This window comes from Stegastes partitus, unplaced genomic scaffold (genome assembly GCF_000690725.1).
Source record: "Stegastes partitus isolate 25-593 unplaced genomic scaffold, Stegastes_partitus-1.0.2 Scaffold58, whole genome shotgun sequence".
Lineage (NCBI taxonomy): Eukaryota > Metazoa > Chordata > Actinopteri > Pomacentridae > Stegastes > Stegastes partitus.
This window is the reverse complement of record NW_007577789.1, coordinates 356,016-376,765: the sequence shown is the minus strand read 5'-3', so window position 1 is coordinate 376,765 and position 20,750 is coordinate 356,016. Positions and strand designations below refer to the sequence as shown.

The following is a 20,750-nucleotide window of genomic DNA, read 5'->3' as shown; positions in this document are numbered from 1 at the left end:
CATGTACAATGTTAAACATAAATGTTACCATCTGATGTGTTGCAGAGGCTTTTCAAGGACACTTTCATGTTTGATTTCTTTAAATCCCCTGATCAGACATTGACTTTACTGTATTTGTGTGACACTCACTTTCTTCCCCACTTTCAGATCTCATCTAAATTTCTATTTTTGGCTTCAGTGCTACTTATGAGTAAAAAACTAATTTGCATTGAAGTCACTAATACAGTCGCAGCCCTCAACTTAACCAACAAACCGCCACCAGCAACCTTCGCATCCGGCTCATGGTTTACTTCCATGCGTGTCACTGGTCCTTCTGTCTGAACAACATCATTATCTGAGAGGTTCAGTGGAATTACAAGAAGCAATCGGGTTCAGGAACCAGCGCGCTGACGTTGCCACCAACAGTTGACACTCTCCGTGTGTGCGTGTGCGTGGGGAGGTTTGTGATCGCATCATGTTTCCTGTTTCTCGTCGCACTTTTTCTGAAGACTCCAAAGACCTGACAACTCTGACCCGCAGTCACGAGCTCCCATGAACGCAACAGCCTTCCTTTAACAGCTACGTTTTTTGGCTGCTTTACAGGAAATCTACAGATGAGGTGAAGTCAGAATGTCTCCTCTGGTTGGTGAATTTATTGGGCTCCACTCCGGCATGCTCTGATTTATTTCCTTCCTCAAATGAGTGAAACTATCTGAAGCCGGTTGCATCCTCACACTCTGTTCTCCCAACATGGACTTTAACCTGGTGAGTAGGTTTGTTTGGTAGCATTTCACTGTTACGACAAGTGTTGTTCTAAGTAACCAAACAGAGATACGGTTTGTCTCAGTTTTTGCAAGAAAAGCTGTTAAACTTATTTTTGTTGTTTATTAATTCTAAATGCAATTTTTTAAAAAGAAGTTCTTTTCATATATTTTTGAGTGACTGTGAATCACATGACAGTCGTTACTGTCTGAGAGATGTAGAATTCTCAATGTTGTGTTCAGTTTCTTAAACTTTAACCTCAACCTCAGCTTCTAAACCTGTTCAAGGTTGAGGTGTTGATGGTCAGAGACATTTTGTGGAGGAGTTAAGTGGGGAAGGTCTCTTCGTTTTTGGGAATCTCTGTCATGGTGTTGCAACAGGTTCAATAATTTGCGCCGCACCAAATAAATATTCACATTTTCTCCAGTAACTGTATGATCTACAGACATCGCAGGTTCCCTGAGTCCAAGGTGACATCTTCAAATGACTCCAAATATATTCATTTTTACTATCATAAAGGACTAAAAAGAAGAGAAAACACATTTTCTGTTAATCAGTTTAGCTCTAAAATGTATTAATGTAGGCGTGTCTGTGGCCAAAAGATACCAGAATCATGTAAAGATAGTGCCGGTTGAAGTATTTCAAACAATACATCCGCTGAAGTTGACGTTCAAAGAGCTTAATAAACACATTATGTACATACATGTACATGCAAGTCAGTTGACTCTAATTGTTACGAGACAAATAGGAAGCAAATTAGCAGTCAGTGTAATCAAGGGATTTTAAATCATGAAAAGTAATAGGAAGACTTCCAGCGTGCGGGAATGTGAGTGGATTTAGTCAGTTAGGAAATCGAAACGTCGAGAAAGTGTCTCCTTCCGGTGATTGCAGACAGGGTTTTATATCTTTGCGCAAACTGTATTTCTCTTTATCTCTTGAGGCCACACAGGACAAATAAATGAAGTTTATCCGCCGCAATAGTAGTTTCGTATCTGTTTATGCAAGACTATCCAGGCTGCCGTCCTGAGGTTACATTACAGTGTGATCTAAAGAGAAGCTGGACTCACGAAGGTCTTGACAGTAGCTGATCTGGTTCGTTTCTCATCAATATGCATCAGGAAAGAGCTCCTGAAGTACGTCATAGGCTTCATTGGACCAGCCAAAACCCTTGTTTGAAGTTTCAGAATTTGCTTGACCTTCTGAACCTCGAGGAGTTTTTTTTTTTTTTTTCTGCCACAGTTTTGCTCATTGTGGGCTCTTTTTAAAAATTATTTAAAGTCCCACAGCTCTATAGAAACAGCACAACCATGGATAGAGGCACAGAGAACTCAAAAATGTCTTCTGTGCATAATGACACACCTTATTCCCATAGTTTTCTCCTATCTGCTCTGTGTAAACACAGTCTGCAGTTTGGTGGAAAAGTCCCAGAGTTTTTGTCATGTCACTGTTGGTTGCAGGTGAGTCACTTATAGCATCATAGCTGCACCACAAAGTGTAGATTTTTTATTTTCTTTTAAATTTTTGAAAAGAATTTTTGGCAAATTCTTTAAAAGCAAAACGTAGAATAAAGGGATTTTTATGAAATATTATGATTTTAAACTTAGATTTGGTGACATCTTCCAGTAGAATAACATGTCAAAGATAAGTAGTTTGAGTTTATGGTCTCAAGAGCACAGAATTTATTTTATTTTTATCAAGTTACAACAAATTGTTCACTTTCAGCAAAATTTTAACCGAGAAATACAGAATAAAATGATTTCGATGGAATGTCACGTAAGTCAAGGACTGATGGAAGTTGTACCTTCTGCCAATTTATTCTGTTTTCTTATTTTTCTAATTCTGCCTACATAATCTGAATTTGTGTATCGGGCTGAAGGGCAGGCTCAATGAACTGAAAACTGAAACTTAATGCTTGAAGTCAAAGGTCAATGAAAATTCAAAGAAAAAAAAAAGTGACTAATATTAAGTCAAGTTTCCACTCCAGCTCTCCTTTAAGCTGTATTGTGAAAATGTCAGGTCTGTTCATGTGCGGCCATCTTCACCCACACTGTGCCTCGATTAAACCTCAAATTCTCTTTCAGGTTTTCCCGCTGATACTTTGCATAATTTTTAGTCCGCAGGGTTATGAACTTATGGTTGATGCCCAACAAAAATGTCCGAAAACGTGCGAACCTGGTAAGTCATAAAAACAAAACAACAACAGAAAAGCATCGTTGGGCATTTAGCTGTATTGGAACAATCGTGCTCATAACTCATTGCTTTTCTCCTCTTTTCTAGGATATTATTTCCATAATCATGAAGAATGTAAAAAATGTGCTGAACACACACACACAACAATACCAAACTGTCTCTTGCACTGCATCAGGTGTGAGTCATGTAGTCGTAAGTATCCTGCTCTGACATAACTGAATATTGTATTAAAAAGTTACGCTTCACAACAATAATATGACATTCTATTGTTATTTAAATATCTAAAATACGACACTCTGTTTTGAAGTAACATCAACCTCTTATCCTGATGGTGCTTTTATCGTGATAGTCTGTTATGGCTGGGTTGTCTCAACATTGTGTGTCAACTGGCTATGCGTTGGACTCATATTAGAGGCTTTGTTGCTTTCCCTCCAACAGATTTCGAGGTTCAAATAAGGCCTTGCTCCTTTAACAGCAGCGTGCGATGTGACTGTCCGACGGATTTCTACTATTCGAGCGAAAGGCACTGCACAAAATGCTCCCATAACAGATGCATTCGTAAGTGAACTCAAAGCAAGTCGAGACTCTACATTCTGTCTTATTTAATACGACATTCTCGTTTTAAAAGTTCATCCTTATATGTGTTTCAGAGGATAATGACAATCACGACTTTATCAGGAAGTGCCAGCCCTGCCAAAAGTAAGAGACAAAAACATTTTTTCTTTACGTCTTTGTGACAGATTGACACACAGAACTGTAAATGAAGTCAGAAATCATTAAAAAAAAAAACCATCCACCTATCTACTGTAGTGATAGCTCCTCAAATGTATTCATATCCATCCATTAAAAAAAAAGGCAAAATTCCCAACAGTCACTCAAATAACTAGAAATTGAAAAAAGTAATAATAAATAATAAAAATTTGCTAAATTATAATTTACTGAAATAAGTCATTGATTTTGAATTGTGGTTGAAAAGAATATATATATATATATTTTAAAACTGTCAAATTAGAGCGCTTTGCTGATGAGCTGTGAAATCCAAATACCTGTCAACAGGTGCAGAAGTCTGATTGAGAGTTACAGAAAACACCTGATTGCAGTGATTGGCTCAAAGGGTTGTTCAACTAAATATTAGTTTACGGGTCCCATTGTGCTTGTTTGCTTGTTTTTTGTATTTTTTATATTTCTGTTGAACTACAATTCAAAAGCAATGTCATGATTTTCATAAAATCTTTTTTTTTTTTAAATTACTTTTGTCAGTTTCAACTTATTTCTGTGACTGAAGCTGTTTTTTCCTTCTTTAATGGGAGGGTATGAATAAATCTGAGGACGACTGTACGTGCAAATATGTATAATAGAATATACAGATTCCAGCTGTGTTTGCATAAATCTCTGTAAAGGTTGAAAGCATAATGTTTTGTGAGTTTCATGTGGACAAAGGCAGCTATTTGTTTACTTTGAGTTCTCAGATGTTGCAGTATGTTAGTTTTGTGTGTCTTTTGTGCGTTTTTAACTGCCTGTGGTTGAATCAAGCGCATTACAGAAGAAGGCTTCCTGTCGTCTTATTAGAGGAAACTGTGTGCACTAGGTTGCTGTTTTTTCCTTTAGCACTAGAAAACCCAGAGTTTTGCTACCCTGCTACCATGCCCAGAGGACAGCCAAAAGGCTACATGGCTTGAAATTAGCATCTCGATGGCCCCCTTTCATTTGTAAACGCAGCCGTTACCTGCCAGACGAGGGCTCGTCAAGCTTACTCCTTTGGGGGAGGGGTATGACTGACAAGAGCCTGAGCCTGAGCATCCACTGTTCTGTTTCAGCCATCACATATAGGACTCTGTCACAAGTTCTCCTCAGATCTGCTGATTGCATGGCTGCTTTAAAAAAAAAAAATAAAAATAAAAATCAATATATCTGCTTTCATAACTGTTGATTTACATATCACAAGTGTGCACATACACATAGCTGGTAACCTAACGACCTGACTTACAAGACATATGGGATGACATGACAAAAATCCAGAGTTTGTTTTTTCCTCCAATACAAAGTTTGACCCTCTGAAAGTCTGAATGCAAGAGTGTTGGATCACCAGTGTGCAAGTTGCCTAAATAAAGTTTACCTTCATCTACCTTTTATAGATGACAAGCACAGTAAATCCTAGTGATAACAACGAAAATAAGAAAACAAATTAAAAAAGGATTGATACATAGATGGTAGTACTGATACTGCAATAAAACCACTCTGGTAAAAGTAAAAGTACAAAAGTACTTCATCATGAATGTACCCGAGTAAAACAGTAAAAAAGTAAAAACAGTCAATGATGTTATTTGACCTAAAAATGTAATTCAGTGAAATATTGGCTTTGGGGCAGCTATGGCTTTTTAAATAAATTTTCTAAAACAGAAATAGTAGCATTTCAATGCAGCTGCATCACTGAATGAGATAACCGGATAGTTACGTTATCAGCTGTTTGAGCATACAAAGGTTTGAGCTCTGATTCATGGGGACAAAAAACCCTAAAGCAAAGGCAGTTTTGATTTACACCTAACTTTAGAGCAGATCAGGGTAAACAAATTACAGAAAAAACTGAAAACAAAAACGTGTATGATCTAAAAAGTAAGAATCCCCTTTTTAAAATGTAAAACGTAGAAAGTACATATACTTGTGTTTCAAAGTAGTGAGTAACAGTAAATATTCACCAGAAAGATAAACAGATTTTTTAGGTATCTTTACTTAAGTAGTGGAACTGAGTAAAAGTACTCCGTACGTGACACCTCTACTGGCTGTGCACAGCCTGGCCATCTCATTTACAGAACAATGGTGTCGTTCACACCTGAGTTAAGATGGTAGCTCAAAACTGATCCAGTCACTTGGCTGCTCTTTGGGCATGGAAGGTAGGAAAGCCAAATGGCTGGGCTTTGGGACTTGTAGTGTTAAAAACACATATTTAAAGATAGTTTCCCAGTTTTGCATTACAGGTGCCCTTGTCACCACTTAAATAGCTTCAGCTTACTGAAATAATTCCTTCTGACTATATTGTCAATGAAAAGATCCCTAATCCGAGCTTACAAAATGTGTTTAAGTCATTTTCTGAAGCTAATACGGGGCAGAAACAAAGAGGAAATTATACATTAAAAAGGTGAGTGGTTGAAGATATCCCCTTAATCTGACTAATTCAGGCTGCTGAACCCTCATTTTAGCTTCAGATAAACTTGGGGATCTGGCTTTAAACAGAAAAAGTCGGGGTTTCTGCCTCCATCGCTTCCTTGAAAGGTGCATTAGGAGGAAATCTGCTCATGGCCAGTGTGAAAGATGATGATACGTTGCTGGATTCCACTCTTCTCTATACTGGTTTTTGCTTTTTCAGGAAGCAGTATCTGAATGTGCCAGCGTGCCGGAGTAAATGCGCCAACATCCCTCTACCAACCACTGCAAGTCCATCTACAACCACAGCGGCATCGAAAAACAGTAAGTGGGCCCTTCATGCCTGTATGTCTAGATGTGGTCAGATCTTCGTCTGAGTTACAATTATGATCATTGTTAACTAATAATGAACACATAATTGTGTTGTTTTTGTCCATATTTATTAAATGACTCGAACATTCACAGTGGAGGTTGGAAAAATCCATTGTGCTCTTGAGCTGCTTTGCTGCCTCTCGGCCTGGACCGCTCACTGCCTTCTAGATAAACATACATTTCCAAGTTTATTGTTGTATTTCATGGCATAATATGAAGGTAGCAGTTCTGAAGTGATGCAGCAGGGCAATAATCCTAAAAAAATTCAAGTAATCTACCACAAAATGACTCAAAACACAAAGAAAACGCGTCTGTGAATGGACCCGAACAGAGCTTTTCGCACAAGACGTCTCAAGAACATGGCTGATCTGAGTTCACACACTTTTTCCACCAACACTGTAAATGAGACATCGGTGTGTTCATGAAAAATGTGTTTTTCTGTTGTTGTGTGATGTAGGTGAAGATCAAATCACAACCAGTTAATAGCAAAAAAACAAAGTCATTGTGAAGTGACTCGTTTACTTTTATTCAGAACTGTGTGACTAAATTTATGACTGCTACAGTTCCAACTTCCTCTCCGTCTCCAGCTTCAACTCGACCTTCATCTACAGGACCCGTGACTTCAAACAGTGCACCAAACCCTGTTGTAGTTCGACATAACTGTTAGTTCCAACCTTTCATTATTCTCAAGAAATTTGAACTCACTGCTTGATGCTGTTGTTGTCTGGACTCATTGACCTTGGCATTAGCTGCAGACGTTTTTCTACGTTTGCCGTTGCCTCATAGTTCCCCTTTTTTTTTTGTGTGGTTTCTTTGGAATGTTATTCAGGTCAGTATGTGAGAACTGATGACTGATGACTGGTGGAATCATGACGGTGTTTTCGTGTTTTGCAGCAGGCAACCACATGCCATGGTTTTACTTTGTGGTGGTTGGGATCCCTTCTCTGCTGGTCTTTTTGCTCCTGCTGCTCTTCACCAGGAACCAGTTCAGATCTCAAGACACTTGTCAAACATGGAGTGAAAACGCAGATTTGGAGTTCCCTGCCGGTAACCAGTGGAGGATTGTAACTCAGTACAGTCGTGACTTGATAATCCGACCCTTAACAATCCGAAAACCTTGCTATCCGACAGGTTTTTAGGAAAAACGAACCGAACTCATAAAAAATAGCCTTAACATACCGACAGCCTTGGATTCTGACTCCAACATGACATATGTCACAAATAAGGATAACGTCGTACCATCTGACTTAACAATCCGACAGATTTACCTTTGATGTCAACCCACAGACCCGCGCACAAGCTCACCAGTCAGTTAGGCGTGAAATCCAGCGATGCGTAGTGTTCTGACAATACACTGACCGCTCACTGAGTGAGTTTGTCCAACCAATGAAGTCGGTTTGCATCAGTTTGTTAATAAACAACTCTACACGTGTGGAACACAGGAAGGATAGGTTTGGTGCTTTGACGTTCTTGGAAGTATTAAACAATGTGACATGTTTTGACACCTGAACAATTCTATGATCCTATACTTGCTGCGGTGGTATCGGGCTTATCAATCATATAAACAAATTGTTTCGACACTGTTACACACCAGACATCATACGTAAACTTGCATCTACCAAGTTTTCACCAGCGTTTACGAAGTCACAGACCACGTCGTGCACTATCATCGATATAAATCATCACAATATCATACACAGATAGTTTATTATAAAGACAATAAATATTAACAACAAACGAGCCTTCAAGCATCAAGCCCTCCTTGTATCTCGACCTCCGTCTCTACAATCCGACAGCCTTGCTATCCGACATAAAAGAAGGTTTTACATTTAGTGTCGGATTATCGAGTCACGACTGTATTTTTGCTGCAGTAACAATCCCATAATAAGAGTTAAACATGTTTTTAATCATTATTTTGACAAAACACATGATGCTACTAAATACGTTACACTTACATAATATATAAAACTGCCAGGAAGCACATAAAATAAAGCTAAAGACAACATTAAAGTGCTTCTTTATGTTATGAATTATTATAATGCATATTAATCCAATACCACCAGGAGCCATTGTCCAGCTTACTTTTTACAGTTGAGTTCATTTTTGTCTTTAAATACTTAGATTACAGTTTACTGAGGTAACATTTTAAAAGAAGGGCTTTTATTTTGGTTGATTTTTCTTTTTATTCTAATTCATTTTTATTAGAATTAGAATTAGAATAGAATTAGAATAAAACTCCATTGATCCCTTCGGTACAAAACCTCAGGGAAATTGCTAAATTGCTATTACTTCTGCTTCCCCTTAAGTAAGGAATCAGATTACTCCCTTCACTACTGTCAGTAACATGAATGAGGACTATATTGGCACTGTGTGGTTTGGTCGTTCAACCTTCATCAAAGCTTTAGTGTTTAACTTCATAAAAAGTTACATAAAACTAAGTTAACGAGGATTTGAAATGCATCAGCTTTTACGCGTTTGATGCTGCGTCAACCAAACTTTGTATGTATCTTTGTATGATTCCAAAGTCCGTGCACAAAACGTCTCACAGTTTAACAGATATGTTACGTGAATTTCTTTCTTTTTTTAAAAATTCTTTTAAAACGTGCTTTCTTGACTGAACATGCCTCAGCTAACAAGCAGGAAGCTGGCTGATAACATCTGCTTTCCTCCTTAACAGAACAACGCCGTCTTCCAGGCAGCAGCCCGACCACACCGGTTTGTGCACAGTTTTATGCATTTTGTGTTGTGTTCAGATAGCGATCTAGTCTGAAGCAGTGCTGTAGGTGGCCAGTGAGAGGGTACTGTAGCAACAGAAAAACAAGAATTTAAACAATTCACTTGCCTATAAAGGTCAATAAGAGCACAGATGAAATGTTTGTAGTCGAGCTAAACTGAGTATGTTATCAAGATAATTTGCTGGTGTTTGACTCAGATCTTTTACCCCAACCTTCTGGTTTGCTCTTTCAAGACACTGACCTACACAGAGGAGTCTCCCATGTTGTTTGACAGTCAGAGTCCACCCATACCAGAACATTCAGCCCCCATCAGCCCTCAACCGCCAGACACTGATAACACAGGTGAGATCCACTGTTTTTTTGGACTTTGTTTTTTACATGTTAGTCTGACAATGTGTCTTTTGTCGCTGAGAATTTTTCTGACTGCCACATTTATGAAACTATTCAAAATTATTCCAACACGCTTGAGACATAGAAAATGAAAACAGTCTTCGGTCTACTTGTGAGTTTATTGCTTATACGCAGAGAGCACAAACAAGTCGAGCTGGTCCCGAGAGCAGCTGAACATCGTAACAGAATGCATTGGCTTAAATAAAACTCTTACATCACAGGCTAACCAGGGTATCAGTAGCGCCTGATTCTCCCTTCATGTTCAGGAGCTGCATGTCATGTTCAACCTCATACAATCTGCGTTCAGCTGATCTTCTGTCCTGAACAATTGCATACATTCTCCTGAGCAGGTGAAATGATGCACATGAGCTTCACGAAATATCCTGTTTAAAGCTGTCAGGGACAGTTCCCAAATGGACCTTCCTCACAAAAATTTTAAACCTTCTGATTAGTTCCCATAAGTACATTTGTCATATGTGATTACATATCTCAGCCTGCAAGGTGGCTCGGTGGTTAGCGCCGTTGTCCCGCAGCCAGAAGATCCTCGGTTCACGTCCCGGTGAGGACACCCGGGATCTTTCTGCGTGGAGTTTCCATGTTCTCCCCGTGCAGCGTGGGTTCTCTCTGGGTTCTCCGGTTTCCTCCCACAGTCCAAAAACATGTTGAGGTTAATTGGTGATTCTAAATTGTCCGTAGGTGTGAATGTGAGTGTGCTTGGTTGTCCGTCTCTAAGTGTAGCCCTGTGATAGACTGGTGACCTGTCCAGGGTGTCTCCTGCCTTCACCCTGAGTCAGCTGGGATAGACTCCAGCCCACCACAACCCTAGTGAGGATTAAGGTGTATAGATAATGGATGGATGGATGGATCTAATATTTCTACTCTCCATCACTGGTGCAGGTGGTTGAACCCTACTAAATGGGAGCTCGACACTTTTTATTGCCCAAAACATTTCAGAAAAGTACAATAAGTGCAGAACTGGTTATACACTCATCAGGTACATGTATATGCCAGATGTTGCATCATTTTTGTTCATCAGAAGAGGCTGCACTGTAATGTACTGTCTTCAACTAGGCTTAAAGAACTGATCATCCATTGTAGCTATTCATTGTCAAAATGTATAGCCAACATTGTGAAACAATGTGACATTGATGTGCAGGGGTCATCCAATTATAGCATTTCTACTACTGCAGTACCTGCTATTAACACTATTCAATTCAATTCAGTTTTATTTTATAGCGCATATTTACAACAACAAGTCATCTCATAGCGCTTAACAAAGAGAGACAGAAACACCCAACAATCCATAACATTTGGATTCCCTATAAGCTTCAGCAGTCCGCAAGCAGTCAACAGTGGGAAGGAACCGAAAACCCCCACGGGGGGGAAAAAAAACCCTCCGACAGAACCAGGCTCAGGGAGGGACGACCATCTGCCTCGACCGGTTGGGTGGATGTAGGATGTAGGAGGTAGTTTTAATAAAATGAAAGAGGAGAGGATTAACAAAGGAAACTCAGCACTTATCTGAGTATAGCCCTCGTTGCATTTTCAGTGTACAGGCTCCTATTTTCAAAGACACATTTTACCTCAAGAAGGAAAAAAACTACTTTCTTCCCTACTATTAAAAAAAAGATGAGAAACTAATGTAAAATGAACTTTTTTTTTTAAATGATTATTTCTAAGACTGCATTTTTGAAGTGAGCTGGAGTGGACTAGATGTCAGGAGGACTTAAGAAATAGAAGGACGAGTAACAAATTCATTATTTTTGCTAATATTTCAGCAAACTTGTTTAGGTAGATTGAAGACAAGCGATACAAAATACTACGCTGTCAAGATACTATACACAAACATGTCAGTGGTTGAAGGGCAGCTCCCAAAATCATCCATGCAAACAACTGTAAGTGTAAAGTGCATGGTACAGTTGTGTCACTGCCACAATCAGATAAAAACACAAACTATCATCTGATACTGAGAGACATCAGGTCAGGATGGTTAATAGTCAACTAAAAATCCCCAAAAAGCAGGTCTGCAATTAATCAAAAGTTGCTGGAACACTGCTGTCAGTGTCCACAGTCTAGTGTGTTTGAATGGCTGCCACTCTCCTTCTCCACAAACTACACCTTAAGGCTTGTCTGGCGTGTGCTTGTGTTCACATGGACAAAGAAAAAGGCTTTCTGGAGAAAAATTCTGCTGCCAGATGAAACAAAAATTGACTTATTTATCCCTTTAGAGAAGGTGAGGTCTTTTACCCCACGAACACCAAACCAACTGTCAAGCACGGTGGTGGCAGTATTATGCTCCTGGGCTGTTTTGGTGCCACTGGAACTGGTGCTTTACACAAAGTAAATGGAAGATGGTTAGGTTTTGGATCCAATGGGATGTTCCAACAAGACAATGACCCCAAACATGCAGCAAAAATGGTAAAGACGTGGCTAAGTTAGTCTCGAATTAAAGTTTTAGACTTCCCAAAGTCTGTAACGAAGAAAAAAGTCTGTGTCAGAAAGCCGACATATTTGATTAAACTGCACACAGTTCTGTCAAGAGGATTGATCAAAGATACAACCAGAAGCTTATGGACAGCTACCAAAAGTGCCTAGTTGAGGTGAAAAAGCTACATGAACACACGATAATTTATCAACTGCTTGACATTGTTCAAATCCATTACTGTAACATCAACAACAGAGAGGTTTCACAGAGTTCCTACTGCGTCAAGTCACACTGCATCTTTCAAGAAATTGCTTTAATTCAGAGACATAAAGGCAGATAAACGTACCTTTCTTTCCTCTCATGTTGAAATAAACTTCAAATGAGATATGAATCTTTGCAATAGCTTAAACATGAAGCTACACGGTATGAGAGGTTTGCTAGATGTGAAGAGATTCTGATGATAACTGGTGAGAAAGGAAGTGTTTACCGCTTAGTTTAGCAGCAGGTGCTTAAGCTTGTTCTTATAATAGATTTGCATTGTATGAAGCATCGTTCACATTCATGATCAGTGACAGACACTAATACACATAAGGAGATGGTAGACGGTGCTCATCACCTACACCAGTTACTTATGTGTGTGGATTTTCAAAACTAATTGACAGGTGATTTTCAGATCATGTGCTTGGCTGCAGCACAAATGAGCTTTTTGGTCCCTATCATACCCAACACAGTAAAAAGCAGGGGTTTTTGATTTTAAAAAAAAGAAAGTGTAAAAGTCATTTCTTAAACAATTTACTGCCATTTCACAGATTTTCCATGTTTTGTTAAATTAAGATAAGATAAGATAAGATATGCCTTTATTTATCTCACAGTGGAGAAATTCACATCGTTGATAGCAGCTTTCAACAGAGTTACACATGTACGAGACAGGAAAAAACAAAAAATAAAAAATGTACATATAAATATAAGAAATATTACAGACGATAACTAGTAAATTCACAAAGAAAAAGACAAAACAATTAGGTGTTAACCCTGAAAAAAAAAGTATGAATAAAGACAGGCCAAAACTGTAAATGTCAGCCCAAACCCCCCCAAAACCCCAGATATTTGATGGTATTTAAAAGGGAAATTTATGTATATTAAGCCTTGAAAAAATGTAAATTAAGTTCAACTGGTATTTTACATATTTTTCCTATTCTCAAAATTACAGATAATATCTAGTAAAAAGGCAAAACAAAAATAAAAAAAATAAAATGATGTCATCATCAAAAAAATATTTTTGCACATATTAACGTTCTTCTACAATGTGTGGCCATACAATTATAGATTTTACTGTATTGAAAACTGCAAAAGAGTAATTTTTATACAGATATTTGCTCTTATTTTCAAATGTTTTACTTTTTTTTTTTTTTAACAATACTGCATTTCATCCCGTTTTAACATATTGTTTCTGCCAGATGTTAGCCTTTTTCTTTTTTTTTCTTTTTTTAAAGATTTCTCCTTTTTTTAACAGTGAAATAAAAAAACAGAGAAAATTATCCAATGGTTTTACCTAAAATAAAGTAACAAAGTAGAAAAATTAGCATTAACTTTAGAGCAGCTTTATCTGTATTTCTTAAAGTATTCTCTGAAGGATTTAGTGTCTTGCGTGAGTCAACAACTTGCACACAAAAAAGACTTGTCTGCTTGCCCAATTAAAAGTTAGTGTCATTAGTTCTTACACCACTTAAATTAAAATAAAAACTAACTAAATGTTCAAAAAATGTCATGGAAACACTTTCCTTATCTGACTATTGCTTGGATGTTCTGTTGCAGTCGTTACCTCTGCGTGTTGACACCACCAGACAACCGAGGTGGAAACTGCAAAACAAGACGTCGTGACATTTTTTGTTCTTTACATGTCAGCATTTTGACATGAAGGGAAATGACAAATCAGATAGCGAACGCATGTCCCTGTTGCTTACTTGCGTCCTTGTACCCCTTTATCACCTATATTTGACGTCATCACCATCTATTTTTATTGATATTATCATTTATTTCATGCTATCACTTAGATTTAACTAGTTCTAAATGGGCTCGCGGACAGGAATGCATCATTCTGGCTGAAGTGCCAGCAGCACTATGACAACAAAGGGGCTCATCAGCTGAGTCATAAATGCCAGACACAGCACCATGGCATCATTAGTGACATAAACTGCAGTTGCATTTAAAGTTTTCCAAAATACTTGAACTAGGGACTTATCTGAACACCCCTTTGTTGTCATCGTGCTGTTGGCACTGTGGTGAGGATTCCTTTCTGCTTTTGTTTTTACTGTATACTGTATGCTGGGGAATTTATTAGACACTTAATAACACACACCAGCAGGTTAAATATTGTGCATTTGTTTTTTCTTTCACATGATGTGGTCAACTTCTACTGCACACTTCATGGATGACCTTCAGTTAAATTTAAATCTGGGGTTACATTTGCCTGTAAGTGCGTATAAGGACAGAGCTTTACAACGAGTCCTAAAAGGTGGATTTGAGACACTTGAGTAAACATGTTCTGGACAGACAGCAGCCTCGTTTGTATTTGGGTGTCTACTGATCGTCTCTGATTCTGTCTGTCCAGTTCCCAGACAAGATGAGCAATCAGACCGCTGGCCAGCCATTGTCCTCTACGCCATCATCAAGGAGGTTCCCCTGCGTAGGTGGAAGGAGTTTTTGCGTCTTCTCTCGGTGGCCGACCAACAGCTGGAGCGGATCGAGCTGGAGGCCGGTTTGGTTCTAGGCTCCATGGAGAAGCAGTACCAGATGCTGAGGCTGTGGAGTCAGCGCTCCACTGCCAGCCTCAGTGACATTTTCTCTGCCTTATGCCACATGGAATTATCCGGCTGTGCCCAGCTGCTGCAGGAAAACCTGGACAAGCTGCCCTGGAAGCCTGATCCAAGGCAAGGCTCCACAGCCAGCAGAAGTCCAACAGGCTGTTGTTTGAACGGAGCAGTGCACACCTGAGGCTGCACCTGGAGACACAAGTACGATGCTGTCGATAATACAGCTGGAGATTCTTTAACAAAGGACGCCAGTGCATAAAACTAGAGACTTCAAGTTTCTGGAGAGGACATTACTAAAGGTGATGCCTACATGGTGCAACCACAGACAACCGCTGTAATGCTGTAAATGACTCATAGTGAGTATTGCAAATTTAGATAATTATCTAAATAAGAGTCACACGGCGTGGGGGAGCACAATGGAGAAGTAAATGTTGCTGAAAATATTTGTCATAACTGTTGACTGTGTCATCGTGTGAACTCCGGGTACATGTACTGTATGTATTTTCCTGATAAAGTAAAAAAAAAATTTTTTAAAACTTAGATCATCAAGTTGCTTCCTCAGGTGCATATAACAGCAATAGTAGCATTTTTATGAAGCACATAATGCCTCTTAATGTACATGGCGTACTTTAGTAATCTACTGTATGTGGAGAGACTACATATAACAAATGATGGAGGGGAATCCCTTCCTTTAAGCAAAGCCTACTGTCAAGACACCCTTTAAGTACACCACTTAACCTCCAGCTTCTAGTGTGGCATCTCTTAAAGGCCAAATGCGGGGGCTTGTGGTTTTTACAGCACAATGTGCTGCGATGTCAATGTATGTGTGTGTAGAAAGTAAGAAAAGGAAGTAGTCCTTCCCTTATGAAAGGTACAAATTGTTTTACCTCCAGGATCTCACTTGTTTTTGTTTTGTTTTTAGATAAGCGTTTGACTTTTTCAGTTTGAATGTTTAAACTGCTCGAACATTTTACGTACATCTGTGATGTCTGAACCACGACTGACATCTTGTTTGACATGAAAGTCTGGTACAACAGCTCAGCCTCTGGTTCGTGTTGCGCACCCTCGCAAAGTAAGAAAACTGAAATCCCCAAAGGACGTCAGATTTTCAGTTTCCTGCAAGTGAATGGTGTCAATGTGCAGAAGGCTGGGTTTTTCCTCACCACACATATTCCATTCAAACTGATGGTTTTCTCTTGTGGTGTTTGGGTATCTCACTTTGAGAGTTTTTGTGTGTCAGTTTGATTTACTGGCAGTAAAGGACTTGGACTTTCCAATTTAAGGAGTTTAATAATGAAAGTTTCAATCCAGAACTAGGTCATTTGACGTTAAGACATAGGTGTGTGTGTGTGTGTATATTTTACAGGTATGATTTTATTATTTATCAGCTACTTATGGATGATTGCATATTTTGTTACAGAGCTCATTGTGTGAATTATCTGTTAGATGTATTTTTATCTTCACCGATGGTACACATGTGTTGTAATGATGTGCTGTAACAAGCCAAGTTCAAATGTTGTCCTACAGGGAATAAAACTGTTGGCCACAAGGTGGGAGTGTGGAGGGAGTGTTTGAACAGGTGCAGCTGGTGTGCAGCTCAGGACTCCATACAAAGAACATGCAGGCAGGGTGCTTGAGGAGCTTTTACTCTTGAGCTGGATTAGACCAACCTCATGAATTGCAAATTTTGCTTCGGTACAAAGAACAGCTGTCCTACATTGTCCAAAGTCCCTGGGTGAAGAAAAAAAAAGATCCCATACGAAGTGACACTTATCATATTCACTTTATTGTTTAAATATAGAACAAACGCACATTGATATTTTGCAAAATACAACAGTTGTAGCTGTTCATTTTTGCAATTCATGCTGTATTTTTTAACTGAATGCAAGATTTCATTCAACTTTTTGTTGTTTGGAGAACAAATACACAGTTCAGTCAAGTCAAGTCTAATAACTGTTACTTATGCTGCAAATTTAAAACAACAGCCATGAAGCCAAAGTGTTAGAAAAATAAGATTTCCACTTTAAATTGACCTCACACATTTAAATACTGAGGTTAAGAACTTACATGATTAATTCTGATTATTTAAGTAATGTCTAGGATTAAAACCATAGCCATCCTGTCTTGTTTTTAATTTAATTTAATTGTTTTGTTTGTTTTTACTATTCTTCATTTCTGTCTAGCTGCTGTATTGATGAGTGCAGGGGAGGAATCCGTAAAGTTTATTTCTTATAAAGTGAGAGACCTTACCATATTAATAATTATGGGGATTAAACTGGCCAATTCAGAACTAAATTAAGAGACAAAACCCAACAAATCAGGATTTCCTAGAATTCCTTTTTTAAAATTATTATTGATTTCATTCTATATGTACATGTTTGTTTTACTTGTATTTTTTCTATTTAAGTTTTAAAGATGTACTCACTGTTATGGATGATTTCATTTTGTTTTAAGCTGTCTATGTGCATGTGCTGGCCTGACATGAAACTGGTTTTTCAGACATTCTACAACAACCGATTCACCAGTAATGCAAATGAACACAGACAAGAAAAGTTCACCTAAGTTGCACTTTCCCCCCCACGTTTTCTGCCTCGTCACAAAACGGAACTTTAGGGGGGCATTTAAAGACATACATTTTTTTCTTTTTCCTCGACGTTGCGTGACTTAACTTTCCTCGAAGCTCTGCGTGAATCAACGCATAGGAACAGATCTAATCGTTTTACGCAGAACACTGCTTGTCGTGAGGCTGCGGGAGCGCGCGCCTCCGCGGTGCTGCGGTGTGAGCGCGAGCGTTTCCATTAGCAACCGGACCCGAGCTCACGAGAACGACAGCAAACAGAAGAAGAAGAAGAAGAAGCGGAGCGAGATGAGAGGCTGTCTGCGGTCAGTTTGTCTTTTTTCTTCCTGTTATCTCTGCGTTTTTTTTGTTAGTTTTCCCCCCCACCTGTTACACACTTGAGACGACAGAGAAACTCAGCTCCTGTTGTCTGAACGGACACATGTCGTCCTGGTAACTCTGAGCCCAAAGCGATTGAATTACAGAAAATGGGGCCCAGTTTTCTGTTGTTGCCACCTTCAAGTTAAAGATAATTAAACCGTATCCGACTTGGTGTTTAAACTTCACAAAAGTCTCGGTTTTTAACCCCCCACAGTTTGTTTGGCTCGCTGCTTGGCGGAGCAAGTGGGTCAGAGGAAGCCAAACTGTGAAGATAAAAGGTCTTTTGTAAATAGTCAAATCACAGGTTAACGTTTAGTTTTGTAACTCTGGCAGCAGTATATCACATTATCTGTCTGTGTAAATGGTTGCTTTATGCCTTGTTTTTACACAGCATGAAAAATGATTTCCTAAAATATCAATAATTTATGTTTCATTACACTGCACTAAAGTCCACTTACCACCTCATGTACAGTTGTGAACCAAAGTTACATACACGTATAAAGACCATGTATATCATAGCAGTCTTATGTTTCCAGTGACTCCTATAACTCCTAATTTTCTAGGATGGAAACCTATGCATCTTTGTCACTTTGTCAATCTTGCATTTTGGCTCTTTCAGGGGGGAAATGTATATTAGTCTTCTGGAAATATGACAAAATCTGCTGGGTCGAAAATATACATACAGCAACTTAACTATGAGTTTCAATGATGTCAAAAGTTGTGTTAATCAAATGTTCTTAGTGGCATGGCCTCTAAACTTCTCTTGAACAACAGCTCTTGATTTTTCTGTCCAGTGACTCCTAACTTTTCTCTTTCAGTGATAGAATCGTGTGCAAAAATCACTCGCGCATTTTGGTTCTTTCATTGATTTATTATCTTTGACACCAGACTTGTTTCTCCGTCACAGTCCACAGATTCTTGATGGGGTTTAAGGCAGGACTTTGAGGAGGTCAGTCTAAAACATTAATCCTAGCCTGAGAAATGCTGGAAAAAACTCAGATGTGACACCTTCACAGTCAATGTTTTGTCCAACTATTGTCCATCCATCCATCCATCCATTTTCTATACACCGCTTAATCCTCATTAGGGTCGCGGGGGGGCTGGAGCCTATCCCAGCCGACTTAGGGCGAAGGCAGGGGACACCCTGGACAGGTCGCCAGTCCATCACAGGGCCACACTTAGAGACAGACAACCAAGCACACTCACAGTCACACCTACGGACAATTTAGAATCACCAATTAACCTCAACATGTTTTTGGACTGTGTGGGAGGAAGCCGGAGAACCCGGAGAGAACCCACGCTGCACGGGGAGAACATGCAAACTCCACGCAGAAAGATTCCGGTGCCCACACCGGGACGCGAACCGGCAACCTTCTTGCTGCGAGGCAACAGTGCTAACCAACTACCAGTCCAAAAACATGTTGAGGTTAATTGGTGATTCTAAATTGTCCGTAGGTGTGAATGTGAGTGTGCCCCCTCCCGTGACCCTCGTGAGGATTAAGCGGTGTATAGATAATGGATGGATGGATGGCTTCATTTTTGTGAAGTATTTTACATAAATAATAATAAACTTAATTTTTATAGCAGTTACAAAGCACTTACCAGACAAAAAACAAAACATGAACAGTCAATAAACTAGTTCACAATTAATTTTCTGTCAATCAGCTAATTGACCAATCAAGTCATTGGTTTAGCTGCATTTGGAAAATATATCTTCTGACTTCTTTGTACGTTTTGTGTGCAGAAATTTGTGAAGCCACTACAGCTGTCAGATAAAGGTAGTGAAGTAAAAAAGTAGTGGAGTAGAAGTACAAACTGCCATGCAGAGAAAAAAGTCAGGTCGAGTACGAGGGCCACAAATTTGTAGTCGAGCAAAAGTTCTTTATATGCGTTCCACTGTTGTTGTGTTTTATGTCACCATAAAGCTAATATCCCTGTACCTTTTTTTTTTGTTAATCAGATGCCTTTTTTATTCAAGAAATTTAGACACGTCACAGTAGGAAAACCATAGATGTTAATAATAAAGTGTAATTAGGTGAATCCCATTCAGTTGCTTTTATTCCAGGGTTCTGGATGTACTAGTTAGCTCAAATGTCTGCTGTAAAAAAAGGCCTGTTTTGTTACAGGATGTTGATAAAAGTAAGCTTAGTAAAGTAGCTGTATTCTCATTTCCTGTTTTTAACTTTAATGTGTCAATGTTTTTATTGTTGCAAACAGCCAAATAGACTAAAACTGCCTGATCATGACTGCTTTGGTTCGACCTGGAGTCCATGTTTCAGAGCTGTGCAAGGATGGAGACAAGTTTCTTGAGGCCGGAGAGCTGGACAGGGCCACCTCCCTGTACATGGCTGCCTTCAGGACTCATGCCACCTCTGCAGTGTCCCACATGCGAAAACTGGACCAGTCCAGCCTGGCTCGGGTGATTTCTACTCTAGAAGGATGGCTGGACAGTCACGGGGAGCATCAGCCTGCTGAGGGTCTGAATAAAGGCCTTGCAGCTGTGTTTCTGTCCACACTCAGCCCAAACAATCTGTCAGCCACTATCTTCAAAATGGAGTCTCTTCTACAGAGTGGCGGCCACGGCTGCGAGGAGATTTTCGCTCGCTGCACTGCTCTGCTTGAAGCGAAACGAAATTCCCATCTGGAAGGTTCGACTCATGTTTTGTTGGAGATAACTCGAGCACTGGCCTGTTTGTTCTCAGAATCTCGCAGTTTTAAGGGACTGCAGCTTTATCTCAGAGTTTACAGAAGTAACAAGAAAGACACTGTCACACTGGTGAAGAGCAGACAAGCTGGACATCTGTCCAGAATAGTGAAGGCCTTTACAGACCAGATAATGCACATTCATCCCTCTCTGACATCTGACAGCAAATGGGCAGTGACACCAGCGGATAAAGATAAGCTAGATGTCAAGGATTCTTCTACAATTATTGAGTTTTTGTCAGCAATCTCTCCAGGTAATCGAGACGTACAGGAACTTCAAGCAGCATATTTGTTTTTGACAG

At 39.3% G+C, this 20,750-nt stretch overlaps 1 protein-coding gene across 9 annotated transcripts; it reads left to right on the top strand.

Moving 5' to 3' along the window:
• The first annotated feature begins 363 nt into the window (after positions 1-363).
• On the top strand, positions 364-16,356 carry LOC103353006 (tumor necrosis factor receptor superfamily member 1A). 9 transcript variants are annotated; one of them, XM_008275745.1, is made up of 12 exons: positions 364-439; positions 583-744; positions 2,823-2,916; positions 3,019-3,123; positions 3,370-3,489; positions 3,582-3,630; positions 6,296-6,396; positions 7,008-7,106; positions 7,339-7,491; positions 9,122-9,159; positions 9,413-9,521; positions 14,606-16,356. In XM_008275745.1, the coding sequence occupies exons 2-12, from the start codon at positions 730-732 to the stop codon at positions 14,986-14,988; spliced, it is 1,266 nt and encodes a 421-aa protein (XP_008273967.1). In that variant the 5' UTR covers positions 364-439; positions 583-729; the 3' UTR covers positions 14,989-16,356. The 9 variants fall into 9 exon arrangements, with proteins under 9 accessions (XP_008273967.1, XP_008273970.1, XP_008273968.1 ...); XM_008275748.1 differs by lacking the exon at positions 364-439 and having other exon boundaries at positions 474-744; positions 2,855-2,916; positions 3,019-3,106; XM_008275746.1 differs by lacking the exon at positions 364-439 and having other exon boundaries at positions 474-744; positions 2,855-2,916.
• The last annotated feature ends 4,394 nt before the right edge of the window (positions 16,357-20,750 follow it).